At 43.8% G+C, this 13149-nt stretch overlaps 1 protein-coding gene across 2 annotated transcripts in view; it reads right to left on the bottom strand.

Moving 5' to 3' along the window:
• The window catches only part of ogdhb (oxoglutarate dehydrogenase b), a 30466-nt gene that overhangs the window by 3205 nt on the left and 14112 nt on the right, over positions 1 to 13149 (bottom strand). For both annotated transcript variants that reach the window (XM_034896085.1, XM_034896084.1), the window contains 15 exons: positions 12876 to 13030; positions 12568 to 12714; positions 11613 to 11703; positions 10565 to 10744; positions 10354 to 10482; positions 8995 to 9174; positions 6961 to 7113; positions 5800 to 5902; positions 5583 to 5711; positions 4516 to 4666; positions 3134 to 3261; positions 2054 to 2232; positions 1906 to 1977; positions 1246 to 1371; positions 716 to 788 (listed from right to left, as the gene is read on the bottom strand). In XM_034896085.1, the coding sequence (XP_034751976.1) occupies positions 716 to 788; positions 1246 to 1371; positions 1906 to 1977; positions 2054 to 2232; positions 3134 to 3261; positions 4516 to 4666; positions 5583 to 5711; positions 5800 to 5902; positions 6961 to 7113; positions 8995 to 9174; positions 10354 to 10482; positions 10565 to 10744; positions 11613 to 11703; positions 12568 to 12714; positions 12876 to 13030 (1996 nt within the window). The remainder of the gene's footprint in view (positions 1 to 715; positions 789 to 1245; positions 1372 to 1905; positions 1978 to 2053; positions 2233 to 3133; positions 3262 to 4515; positions 4667 to 5582; positions 5712 to 5799; positions 5903 to 6960; positions 7114 to 8994; positions 9175 to 10353; positions 10483 to 10564; positions 10745 to 11612; positions 11704 to 12567; positions 12715 to 12875; positions 13031 to 13149) is intronic.

Genomic DNA, 13149 nt, shown 5'->3' on the forward strand with positions numbered 1-13149 from the left:
CATTAAGTCCGACACAGCGGTGAATTGTATCGGTCATTGTTTGGGTTTTTTCCCCATTACCGGTGCTTAAACGACACTATTAAAACGGTGCCGGTGCTTGAACCAATACTTTAAAAAAGGGTAATAGGGAATAGTTTTTTTTTCCAATAACTTTAAATGCACCACAAGGCTTAGTAGTTGCAATTGAACGCACCGTCTGCCTAATGTCCCGCTGTTGCACTCCTCTCCAGTGAAATGCAGACACCCTTCACACCGGATAGCTGTCAGCATTTTAACCATGTTTAATCCAGCTGCTAGCTAACGGTAAGCTAACGGTAGGCTAACGTTACCTGCTGTTAACTAGCGTCACGTGCAGCGATGCTTCTGTTGCCTCTAACATCTGTTTGAGTTGCCGTATTAGCACCGGGTTTTGGTACCCAACCCTAGTGGTGAGTGAAACCGGAGCAGAGGGACGGACACCGGGCTGGAGCCGAGCCAAAGGAGAACACTTTTTAATTCATTAACTTTAATCGGTTATCAGGCAATTTAAAAGTAGATACAGATTATCTGCAAACTGCCAAAAAAACGGCCCGATGATCGGTCTATCCCTACCGAAAACTAACTACCGAAACTAAAACTAGCAAACACACTCTGAAAAACGGACTCCAACTTAAATCCAACCCAAAAGTCAAAATTAAAATAAATATAAAATGATCTAAGAAATCTTGGTGCTCACCTGGCAGCATGTGATCAAAGCTGGACTTGGCCTCAGGGTGGCGCAGCAGCGACTTGGGAGTAAACACGATCAGCTGAAGAGATGAAGACAGAGCTCAGTGACCTTTAACCGCATCATCTCGTATGTGAGGTCACGTGTCACTGTGTGTGTGTGTGTGTGTGTGTGCGCTAGGTTTAACTACATTTGTGGGGACCAAAAAACGGGAATACAGTATACTTATGGGGTCATGACAGCTTTGTGGGGACAAAATGCTGGTCCCCTTAACGTTAAAGGGCTGTTTGAGGAATGAGACTTGGTTTTAGGAGTAGGGTTAGAGTTAGGTTATGGTTAGGGTTAGGGTGAGGGTTAAGGTTAGGCATTTAGGTTTGATGGTTAAGGTTAGGGTTAGGGTGAGGGTTAAGGTTAGGCATTTAGGTTTGATGGTTAAGGTTAGGGTAAGGGGTTAGGGAATGCATTATGTCAATGACTGGTCCCCACAAAGATAGTGAGACACACTTGTGTGTGTGTGTGTGTGTGTGTGTGTGTCTTACAGGCTTCCTGAAGGGCTGCAGGATCTGTCTGCGGAGGACGTGGAAGTAGTTTGCAGGAGTAGAGCAGTTGACGACGATCCAGTTACAGTCGTACAGCTGGCGCACTGCAAAGTCCTCCGACAGTTTCTGACCAATTAAAGTAGGGATGAAAGTTAGAAGCAAGGAGAGAATATACAGAAATTCCATCATTCTGCCACTCCTGCTATCGTTCTTTGTCTTACTTCTACAATCACGTACTGTTTGGAGCCACACTTTCTATAATGCTTTGGAAGACGTAAACAGGAAGTTACAGCGCTTCTTTAGACTAAATTAGTTCACATGGAGACAAATTAAAAGCATGGGAAATGATCTATTAGCAGGTCATGTTTGGATGGACAGACAACTATCACTGGATTACTTTGATATAAAGGGTTGTGTAATACAGAAAAAGAGAGACTCGAAAGGTAACACTTTAAAGAAAAAGAGTGAATGTGTATTGTGTCGAAAAAATAGACACGAAAGGCAGCGCTAGATTGGCTTAATTAGTGTGAAGGTAGTCTCAAGTGGGTTAGGGTTCAGGGTTTAGGGTTTTATACAGAGAAAGACAGACTCGACGGGTAGCACTTGATAACAAGGGTAACAAGTGATAGGGAGAGGTAACGGGGGGGGGGGGACACTCACAGGGTAAACATCAGGATCATCGTTGCACATCTGTAGGAACCTTTCAGGGCGGGCAGACGAGTGCTCTGGACCCTGAGAGAAGAGATATAATTTCAAGTGTTGGCACCTTACATATTTTTAACAATATCTCCTGTGGGATGGTTCCTACCATTCCTTCCAGGCCGTGAGGAAGCAGCAACACGATGCCGTTCTGTCTCACCCACTTGGCCTGGCCCGAGCTGATGAACTGGTCGATGATACACTGAGCTGTGTTATGAAAGTCTCCGAACTGGGCCTCCCACAGCACCAGCGCGTTGGGACTGGCCATGGCGAAGCCCAATTCAAAACCTGCACGAGGTTAAACCAGGAGACAAAGCAGGTTCAAGTGATGGCCACATTAAATACTTCATTTCTCCAACTTAATTTCCTAAGTAGATAAAGGTAACATCCACACTACTAGGTTTTCATTTTAAGCGGCGTTATGAGACAAAACTCACAAGAGTTTTAGGTCCAGGAGCAGAACTAATCTCCTTCTTATTGACATCACACTGCAGTTTTAAATCATGGATGTAGAAGTTATACCTAATTTATACTTTTTATTGATTCCCCTGTGGGAAAATTACAATTCACTTTCTCTGTTTGTTTTCGAAATCCCTACACACAGGTCTCTCACACACACACACACACACACACACACACACACACACACACACACACACACACACACACACACACACACACACACACACACACACACACACACACACACACACACACACACACACACACACACACACACACACACACACACACACACACACACACACACACACACACACACACACACACACACACACACACACGTCGGGGGGCTGCCAGTGGTGGAACAGCGTCCTGAGCGGTTGGGGGGGTACGGTGCCCCGCCCAAAAGCACCTTGGCAGTGCCCGGGAAGTGAACCGACATCTTTCCAGCTACCAATCCACACTCCTTGTACTTCGGTCCATGCGGGGACTTGAACCTGCGACCCTCCGGTTCCCAACCCAACTCCCTAAAGACTGCCACTGACAAACCACTGACAAAAAAATATTCTGTAGAAAGAACAACAATGTTCAAAAGATGTTAGTTTTCAAACCATAACTTAGCTGTGTGGATGTAGCCTAAACGTCTGCGTGGCTCTCTAAAGTGAACCTTAATCCCAGGTCCAACACATTGAAAACCACAGACGGGGTTTGTGTGTGTGCTACTCACCCAGTACCCCGTACTCCGACAGAGAGCTGTTGCAGACCGTGTAAGGAGCTTGATCTGGCGAGACGTAGTTCATCGGGATGCAGATCCTCTTATCGACGTTCTGGTCGTGAAGAACATGGTGGCGGTGGCTGTGAAGCGAATCAGAGAAAAACCTAAATCACATCTAGGGGTTGTCAGACTTGTCTCTAGCAATAAAAATTAACATGAGATTTAGTTTTTACTATTGAAACCAGAAGCAGGACCCGAGGCGACTCCCCCAGAATCTTGTCTCTCTCCACCCCTACCTACTTGTGCTCGTTAACCGGTGGCCTGCCCGCGTCAGAGATGAAGGATTAACAACAGAACTTCCCCTGAAGTCTGCCATGGTGGGTACATCATGTGGGCTCTGACAGAACTATATGGTGCACCTCGTTAAACTAATGGTGCATTCAACTGTGCCTCAAAAATAATCTTTTAGAAAAACTTAAACTGTTGTTGCAAAGAAGCCTCCTGCCAAACTACACATGGGGACAGTAAATACAATGAGTCAGCTGCCCGATTGGGACAGTGCTTGAAAAAGTAAAAGTAAACGATTACTACATCTGTTTGTGTCTGTCTTTGCGCACCTTGTTTACATCACAGATGAAATGGGAGTAAGTCCTAAAACAACACACAAGTTACAACGCAAAAGAGAGATGTACTGTAGGTGAAATCACCCATTGGAGGATTAGTAGAAGCAAAAAAGAGAAATTAAGTGGAGAGGTAAAAACAAAAAAGGACTATTATTGTGTCTCTATTTCCTGAGACAAATTGCAAGTATTTGTCAGTCTGGTCTTTCTGTTTTTCTGCTTTAGGCATGAAGGTGACCTCTCCTACCTTCACTACGTTCCCCACGACTAGTTGCACGACTTCCCAAAACTCCCAGGCCTCTCTCGTCTTTCTATATTTCTATTTCTAGGAAGCTGTGGTTAATGATCCAAAGCATGTCAGTAGATGGTTACAATGTCTTGACATTCTGTGACTTCGTTCTGCCCGGTCTCCACCTTAAAAAACCCAAAGCCCAGATCGCTCAGTTGGTAGAGCGGGCGCCCACATAGTGAGGATCTGCACCTCAACACAGCGGGACCGGGTTTGACTCCCCTTTCATGTCTTCAGCTGTCCTGTCAAATAACGGCCTAAAAATGGCATAAAAATTATTTAAGAAATTTCAAAAAACATAATTTAAGTAGAGAAAGAGATGCCCTGCATATAATGCAAGAGCCTGAGAAACACCTTTTATAAACTTAGCAGGTCTCCGTCTACATCTATAGGGAAGGTGTACCTCCACTCAGCTGCTACTTTCTCTCTCTCCAAAAACCAGAGAGAAATAAAACCAGTGACTTCCCTTTTTGTGTATGCATTACCTGAATGTGCCCCTCTCCACATCCTGTCCACTGAGGCGTACGTGGATCCCTTCTTTGAGCAGAGAGCCGAAGGCCATGTATTCCCCGAGAGCCCAGTCGCACAATCGTTGATTCACCATGTTTGCACGGGCCTTTAGGATACGACTCAAACCTGAAACATGAACACACAGAATCAAAATACAGATTTAAAAGAGACTGGCAGCACTCTTAAGAGGGTTGAAATCATAGACTGTGTATAAAGATGGACGACACGTCTCCATTTCCTCCCCACTGTACAAAAGGGAAGCCAAAATATCCTAAATAAACAATCGGATCGGAACAAAATAGCTCGAAGCACTTACGGCACTTTATTTAATTATTTTTTAATCATAGTCTAATTTTAGTTTGGTTAAATTATTATTAGTCAGATCTTTATGAGATTTTGTTATATAGTATTGTGGCGGTTGTGCTTTGTTTCTGTCATATTGTTTTCTTTTATACGTGCTCTAGTGCAATTACACAGAATTATATCTGTTTTTATTATTCAGGTTTTATTGACTTGGTAATCAATGATTGCAAGTTGCATTGCTTGTGCAATGTAATGTAATGTAGGGTGGATTGTATGTTTTATGTGAGTGTAAAATCTATGTGTTATTCATGTTTACAGCAGCATTATGTAGCACTGATGCCCAAGACAAATTTCCCTCATGGGACAATAAAGCTGATCTTGATCCTGGATACCGGCATTGCCAGCTTGTAATTTCGGAGCCAGAGTCTGCACAGCAGTGATGGGATGGTGGACCCGCGGTGTCAAAGTCCCGCCTGCACACCCGCCCGAAACCAATCGCGAGGCAATCCCAGTTGTCAAAAAATGACGTTTTTATAGCATCGATTAACTAATTAAAACCCAATTCATCAGAAAAATGAACACTTGAACAAACATCAGCAAGATCGGGACTGCGTGAAATGACCATGACCGTTTTTTGGGAAAGAAAATGTATTTGAGGTGTCCCTTTAAGTTGTGGCTTTACTTATGGAGGCTGTGCATTAGCCCCTGGTTGAAACAGGGGGAGGAGAGCGGACAGTACCTCCGTGTATTGTGAAGTCTTCCTCTGGGACGGAGGCAGCAATGTTTCCAATATGGTTGAGCTCTTCTTCACTGATGCCGGTGGAAGGGCAGTTCATACTTTTGGGCTGTCCCTCCTTTGTGAAGAAATCTACAGACAGACATACAAAGACCTCACAGACCAGTCCACTGCAGTTTTAACAAAAGATTCATTAAAACGTGAAAAAAGACTCGTTTACCGGGCCACGGTGAGTCTAGCCAGTGTTTGATGTGAAGGATCTTCTCATCTTTGGAGCGAGCGTAAGCATCCTCGCAGATTTTGTCGTACCTCGCAACTTCCTCCTGAAAGAGATGGATGCGAGTTTACTGAAAGCTTCACAGCGCTTGTGTCCAAAGTAGCAACTGTCTGCCTTGTGTGTAGTTGCTTTTGACTTCTCCACAAGCCTGCACAGGTTGACCAACGTATTCACTTCCTCCAGAGAGCGAAAGGGTTTGACAGCTTTTGAGTTGTGGCAACTTTCAGAAAAAGGAAGAAGGTGCTTCTGACATTGGATTTGATTCATTTCTCCGTTATCATTTACAGTATTTACTGCTTCAAAGTGGCTTGTCGTCAACGTACAATACTCTTGTACTCAATACTCGTCTCTTGTTACCCTTGTGCATAACTATGGACATTTTAGGGTTCAATTTAGCTCCTAGAATAAATCCATAATAATCTGTGCATCCAAAATACTCCAACAAAAATGTCTACACCACAATTTTTGATCCAATCCAATATGCGGCAAAAACATGCTGTTATTCCAGTTTTGACTCGGGGCATTGCTGCTGATTTATGGAGCACTGCAGTGTTGGATGAAGGACGGTTCTGTCCTGAAGGACACTAGAGCAAGGGATGTACAAGGGTTTAGATCCTCACACAAATTGCAAATATATATGCAGAAATCTATATTTTTTAGCCCGAAATGCATCAAATATTCTGTCTTGTTCCTGCTGCTTTCACAGCATGTTTTTCATTTGCACCAAACTCTCTCAAAAGCATGCTTGCAAGCTTGTTTGCATGTTTTTTGTGCTTCAAACTACTCTGTCGCAGTTTCATTCAGCTAGCAGAGAAGCTTTGTTATGTCTCAAAGAGCAGAGATGTCGGCCGGTGATGTCTTTCTGCTCGCTTACAATGAGGTTTCATTTCATTTCCTGATGTTTTTTCCCCTCATCCGTGTGCAATCAGCACATAGAGACTGTGAATGGTCTCAAGGTAAATCTGACACAGAGGCTTTTTTTTGAATATAGAGAATTTAACAGTTTAAAACTGTCACACTGTGCAAGACAACCTCCTTGTCTAGTACATGTTTCAGATGTTGGATGACAAGCGGTATGACCTACAGCAGTGCATGTTGTTTTACCTCATAGGCTTGTGTTGTGACAACTCCCTCTGCGATTAATTTTCCAGCAAACTGCTGCAGGACCCCTTTCTGCTTCTTGATCTGCTTGTACATCAGCGGCTGCGTGAACATCGGCTCGTCCATCTCGTTGTGCCCGTTACGTCTGTAACACACCTGAACGAGAGGAGGCAAGAGTTCAGGCATACCTTTCTTATAACACATTTGTCTTGTGCACACAATCAAGGGACCATTTCTTTCATTTTATATCATATTGTATGTGCAGGTATGTTTCATCTGAACTGCTTGTCAGCCGTAACAGCTTGGTAAACCTCTCCCTCCACATCTTTCCAGTATCAGAATTAGAGATGGGGCTGTGTCAGACAATTTAACCTTCTCAAACTGAGGATGTGAGATCAACATCTCTTTCACGCTGTGATTGGTCAGCAGCGTGGAGGTAAGAGGAGCCAGGGTTAGATCTTCTCTCTAAAGCTGAAACTTTCAGCTCAGAGGCGTATATACCTCCAAAACACGTCATGTTTTTATTTTGTAAAATGTAAAAACGGGGACACTAGACCTAGAGCTGTTCTCATTAAGGCCTGAGCCCCCCCCCCCAAAGGTCTGATCCTAGACTCACCCCTGCTGCTACTTCACTCCACTTCAGAGGGGAATGTTTCGAGATTAAAAAGGCCTAATATTTCAAGATAGAAAGTCCTAATATTTCAAGATAGAAAGTCTTAATATTTCATAATGTTGTAATGTTTACTGAACTACAGACAGCTTTTGCTTTGTTGCTCAAGGCTTGTTTCTGCAACAGCTCCTCGAGAATCAGATACAATAAAAACTATTGAAGCCATACTTTCCTTTGACATTGATGCAGTATTAAACGAGATCTCTGCAGTCGGCAGAAACAAGCTACAGTGTAAGTTAATGAGATAATTATCCAGCTTGTATTTACGGTCATAAAAGTGCTCGTTTTGCTACCGAAAGACTCAGATTAATATTCTAAGTGTCTGACAACATTATGGAAAGGATTTCTAAGGAGGTCGACCTTTCTGTTAAAGATTAAGATCCTTTTTAAAACATAAAAGTCCGCAAAATTGTGTTTGTTAACCCACCAGACTCCATGTAAATAATCAGTGATTTTAGCATCGTAACACGCGGCTTCTAAAACATCTCTGAGCTCTGAGCAGCGCTGGCTCTGGCGGTCTGGAGCCTGCGGGTGGAGGGTGAGCGACTATCGGCTACGTTTGCTCCGTGTTTTCTTTCTTTCATTACAATTTTGGGTCTGTCAGTCACAGTGAAATCCGGGGACATTTCCGGGGACATATCCAGCCGGGGACAGGTCGCCAAAACCGGGGACTGTCTCCAGAAACCGGGGACGTCTGGTCACCCTTTATTATATCCCCATATTAAACCAATATTGCGTCTCTTTCTTATGCTTTGATTTGAAATTTGCCGATCTTTCTTCCATAAACCACTCCCATCCCTACAGTACCTGCACAAGGTTTCTCTAAATTTAACATAAGAGGGTGAAGGCATGAAGGTGACCTCTCCTGCTTTCAATCTTTCCTTGAAAGTAGTTGCTCGACCTCCCACCTTTCTTTTCAATTTCTAGGAAGCTGTAGCTAATGATGCAATACATTTCAGAATCAGAATCAGATTTCATTGCAATGAGTTTGTCTTGGCGTATTAGGTTCAAACAGGAAACAATAAACATGTAACAAAGGGAACTATCAATAATGCAAAGTACTGCTACAGTCAAAGACATAGATATAAAACAACAAGTATGCACAAAGACACTATAACAAATAAGTGCAATGTAATTGTTTTATTTTATAAAGTTTTTGGAGCATTTCAGCCCTTTATTATTAAGCTTCCTGCACTCCAATGTAATTATTTCAGAAAGGTAAAAAAAGCTGTACTGTTGTCAGTAGTTAAATAAAAGTCTTCATCTGCCAGGGATCCACCTTAAATAACCCCAAAACCATCCTTTGATAAGAGGAAACTCCCCGCATTTAATGCAAGAGCGATAAAGAATAGTTTTTATAAACTTACCAGGTCTACAACTACATCTTTATGGAAGGTGTTCCTCCATTCGGCTGCTACTTCACACACATACACCACGGCCTCGGGGTCGTCTGCGTTGACGTGGAAGATGGGAGCGTTGACGACCCGAGCGACATCTGTAGGATAAGCAGATGAACGTGCCATCCTGGGATCTGTGGTGAATCCGATCTGCGTGGATGAGAGTATTAATAATTAGTCTATTAACAGCAAAGCCAGCACACTGTAGGCCTACTCTACTTTGTCGTTTCATGCCGTGTAGTCAATCTGTGTTCAATCAAATCCAAAGGTGAAAAATGAGAATCTCAGGAGCAGGTTGCTGTTTTATGATTTAGCATGCCCTCACCACTTCATAAAAGCATTTCATGTAGCTAAACTGGGTTTATTTTCAATATATTTAATTGAGGTAAACTATTTGGACTCAATCAGCTTCAAAATCACAGTATAAGCTTAAAAACCGAGCAGAAAAGGCGACTGTGTTACGCCGCAGGGTTGCGCGGCGGAGGGAGTGTCATTGAAACGGCCCATTTGTGCAATGTCGTGTTGTGTTATTTACCCCCAATGTAACACAAGTAGACTTTAAATTTCACAATTATTGTTTTCGGGCAGATCGTTTGTAGATCTCGACATTTCTGATCGCACCTGAAGGCAGCTTCATTTAACGGAGAAAGAAAGAAAGAAAAGAGACGGAGGACTGTTCAACAAACTCCTGGGCAGTTCCCTGCTTGTGTTGTGTTTTTCTTTTTTTAAACTTTGTTGTGGCAGCAATAGAGGCAGCGATGTTTCCCGTTTCCTGAGGACTCTCTCACTGCCCTCAAAAACACGGATGAGTCTGATCGCCAGTTATATGATCGGCCACCGCAGGATGACGTTGGGTCGGGATTCTCTAAAAGTTAAATTGCTCCGGTACTTTAACTGCGGGCTAATAAACACACTGACCACATTAAAAATTAGCGGAAAGACCTATTCACCGGGCAGTAAGAAGGCTCCCACGCTGTGTGAATGCACGCTAAATGCTTATTTATAGTAGTACCGCTCTTGGAAGGAACTTTAGCGGTAGCCTACATAAGTGGCCAACGTGGTTGTGAGGATTTATAATTGTGTGCTGGTGTGTTTGCGTTGTTCTAGCTTGTCTCTTTAAGAGAGTAGCAGAGCCGGCGCGTCTCCTCAATTTCATGTTGTTTACAGAGACGGAGAAACCAGAAATTAGTAAAGGGGAAATGTCACGCTGCAAAGCCATGTCCGAGCAGACCAATCACAGACGGGTGGGTACATTTCTGGGGAGGTGCTTATTAGGCATTTCCCTCTCTCTGCTGTACCTTCATCACAGAACCCTAAATCAGTGCGTACCTGGTTGTTGACCACCACGTGTATGGTGCCATGCGTGGTGTAGGACGGCAGGTCAGACAGGTGGAACGTCTCGTACACGATACCCTGGCCCGCGAATGCAGCATCGCCGTGAATCAGAACGGACATCGCCTGGGAAATCATTCATTGGGTTACAAACTTGTCAAGAACAACATCCTTTTCTTCCATGTGGTGGTGTAAAAACTCAGCGTACCCTCTTGCCCTCTGTGTCTCCACAGTAGAACTGCTCGGCTTTGGTCTTTCCCTGCACCACCGGGTCCACTGCTTCCAGGTGGGACGGGTTCGCCATGAGTGACATGGTGACTTCCCGGTCGCTGACCCGGTTCATCCTCTTGTGATACATGCCCAGGTGATATTTCACATCACCAGAACCCTGAGAGCAGAGCATCGGGAGAGAGTTAAAGCTATCGCGTTCAGGCTGCTTGTCAGTTCCTCATTAAGCTAATTAATCAAGTCAAAATCTCAAAGTACTGTCCAGCTTTACTCTCTTTTATGATTTTAAATTGTTTTCTTTTGGGGTTTTTGGTTGGTCAGAACAAAGACACGGTTTGACATTTTTTTAAGTATGATTATTTGCTTTAACCCGTTTGTGCCGGATGCTTCGCGCCGACACATCTACCGCCAGTTACTGCGTTGCGTAACTCTGAGCCTCCTGCCGGCTGCTGCGTGGCGCAGCATTCTGTATTCGTCGGTCTTTTCCTGACGCGTGCAGCAGAGGACGCTCCGTCATTGGTTCAAATGCACATGAGGCCGGGTCTTGTTGGCTGAAAATCATGTCAACCAACCAGACATACATGTGCGTTTGTTTATGAATTTTTAAGAGACGAGCGAGAAAATGGCTCCGACAGAGGAAGTGGTCGATTATGATCAAGACATCCTCCCCCCCAAACTCCTCACTATCTTCAACCTCAACGTCACCGCCCTCGCTGTCTAACTCCTCCTCTGTCGGAGCCATTTTCTCGCTCATCAAGCAGAAAGAGGGGAGGTGACTTTTCCCCTTATGACGTCATAAGGAGCAGATTATAGATCGGCCCATCTGAGCTTTCATTTTCTCAAAGGCAGAGCAGGATACCCAGGGCTTGGTTTACACCTGTCACCATTTCTAGCCACTGGGGGGACCATAGTCAGGCTGGGGGAATGCATGTTAATGTTAAAAAAAACTCATTAAGTGAAATGTTCGTGCCGTGGGACCTTTAAAAAGAAATCAACAATAAATCTCTCTAAGCAGTAAATGTTCAAACCTCGTCAGCAGCCTCTAGTTTAGAGTCAAACTGGCAGAAGATCTGGTCCAGCTCCTTGCGGATCACGTTAGCGAGCACGTTCAGCCTCCCTCTAGAGACGGAAACCAAACATTAGGAAGGAACATTCAGGCAAATTCATTCATCGCATGGTATCATGTGAAGAAAGGATTGACTGTCAGAGTTGAGTTTATAAGAGGCATAATTATCCCTCGTTGTCTTTGTACGCACGCCTGCAGGCTGTGACAACACATTTAAAAAAAATGGGGAGCCAAATGTCTGACAAAATTATCAAAAGTACAAGTCATAAAAATGAAATTTATAAGTATATATTAAAAAGAAAAAACTAGAATACAATACAAAAAGTGATTTTTTTAAAAACAAATAGAAAAAGAACAAAATAAGTCTCATCTTCATAACCTTTATTTAAATTTTCTACACACTAGAGTTGGGCGGTATCCACGTTTTGATACGGTCAAACCTCCTCCCTATTTTACCGTGACTAATTAACATGATCACGTAAGATGGAGTCACCAAACTATTGGCTCGTGCCTCCATTGTCCACAAACTGAAGACCAAACACCAATACTGAACAGGTCTCTCTCTCTCACCCCCTCTCTTGCCCCATCTCCCCCCCTCTCTCGCACCCTCTCACCCTCTCTCACCCCCTCTCTCGATAACTCAATTTAATCGACATCATTGAGTGATCACAGTGCTGTCTGTAAAACTGAGTTTCTCCACAAAGAATCATGCAAAATCTCCATTTGGAGTCTTATGTTTAACCGAAATGTGCATTCAGCATGAAAACGACAAATCAAATAAAGAAATCTTTAATCAATTAAAACGACGATAACTCGAGTACTACATTAAGAGTGGGCCGACCTAAAAACGTCTGAACTTCATGGATATGGACTACACATTTTTCCCTTATTGTAAAAGATGTCTCAGCATTGCTTACCTGTGGGGCATCCCCATGATCACACTCTCCACTCCCTTCTGACTGGACTTGTCTATGATGGTCTTGAGGGCCGGGATGAGCGATTCGCAGCCCTCCAGACCGAACCGTTTCTCCGAAGACCACTTCCTCTGGAGGAACTCCTCAAACCTGTGAACAGACAGGGGTGCTGCTTCACACTGTGGCTCACAACATCTATCCCTCCTTGTCCCAAGACTCAGAAGCTTTGCATGTTTTCACATTAACTACTGAGGTACGTTGAGGAATGTGAAAAAGAAACAACAACAACAACAACAACAACAACAACAGACCTTGTGGATCGGATCATTCTGGCCAAAAGTGTCTTCTTTTCTTCCAGACTGAACTGCATGACCCCCGGTGTCTCAAACTTCTGTCTGATCCACTGGCACTGCTCCATGTCGTTAATGAACATGAACTCTACTCCAATATGTTGACAGTAGGCCATCTAGAAGAGAAAGAGGGAGAGATGAATCGTGAAACAGGGGGAGACTCCTTAAACCTGCTTTCTATCTATATTCCTGCAGGGGGAGACTCCTTAAACCTGCTTTCTATCTGAATTCTGCA

This window comes from Etheostoma cragini, chromosome 16, assembly GCF_013103735.1.
Source record: "Etheostoma cragini isolate CJK2018 chromosome 16, CSU_Ecrag_1.0, whole genome shotgun sequence".
NCBI classification, from domain to species: Eukaryota; Metazoa; Chordata; class Actinopteri; order Perciformes; family Percidae; genus Etheostoma; species Etheostoma cragini.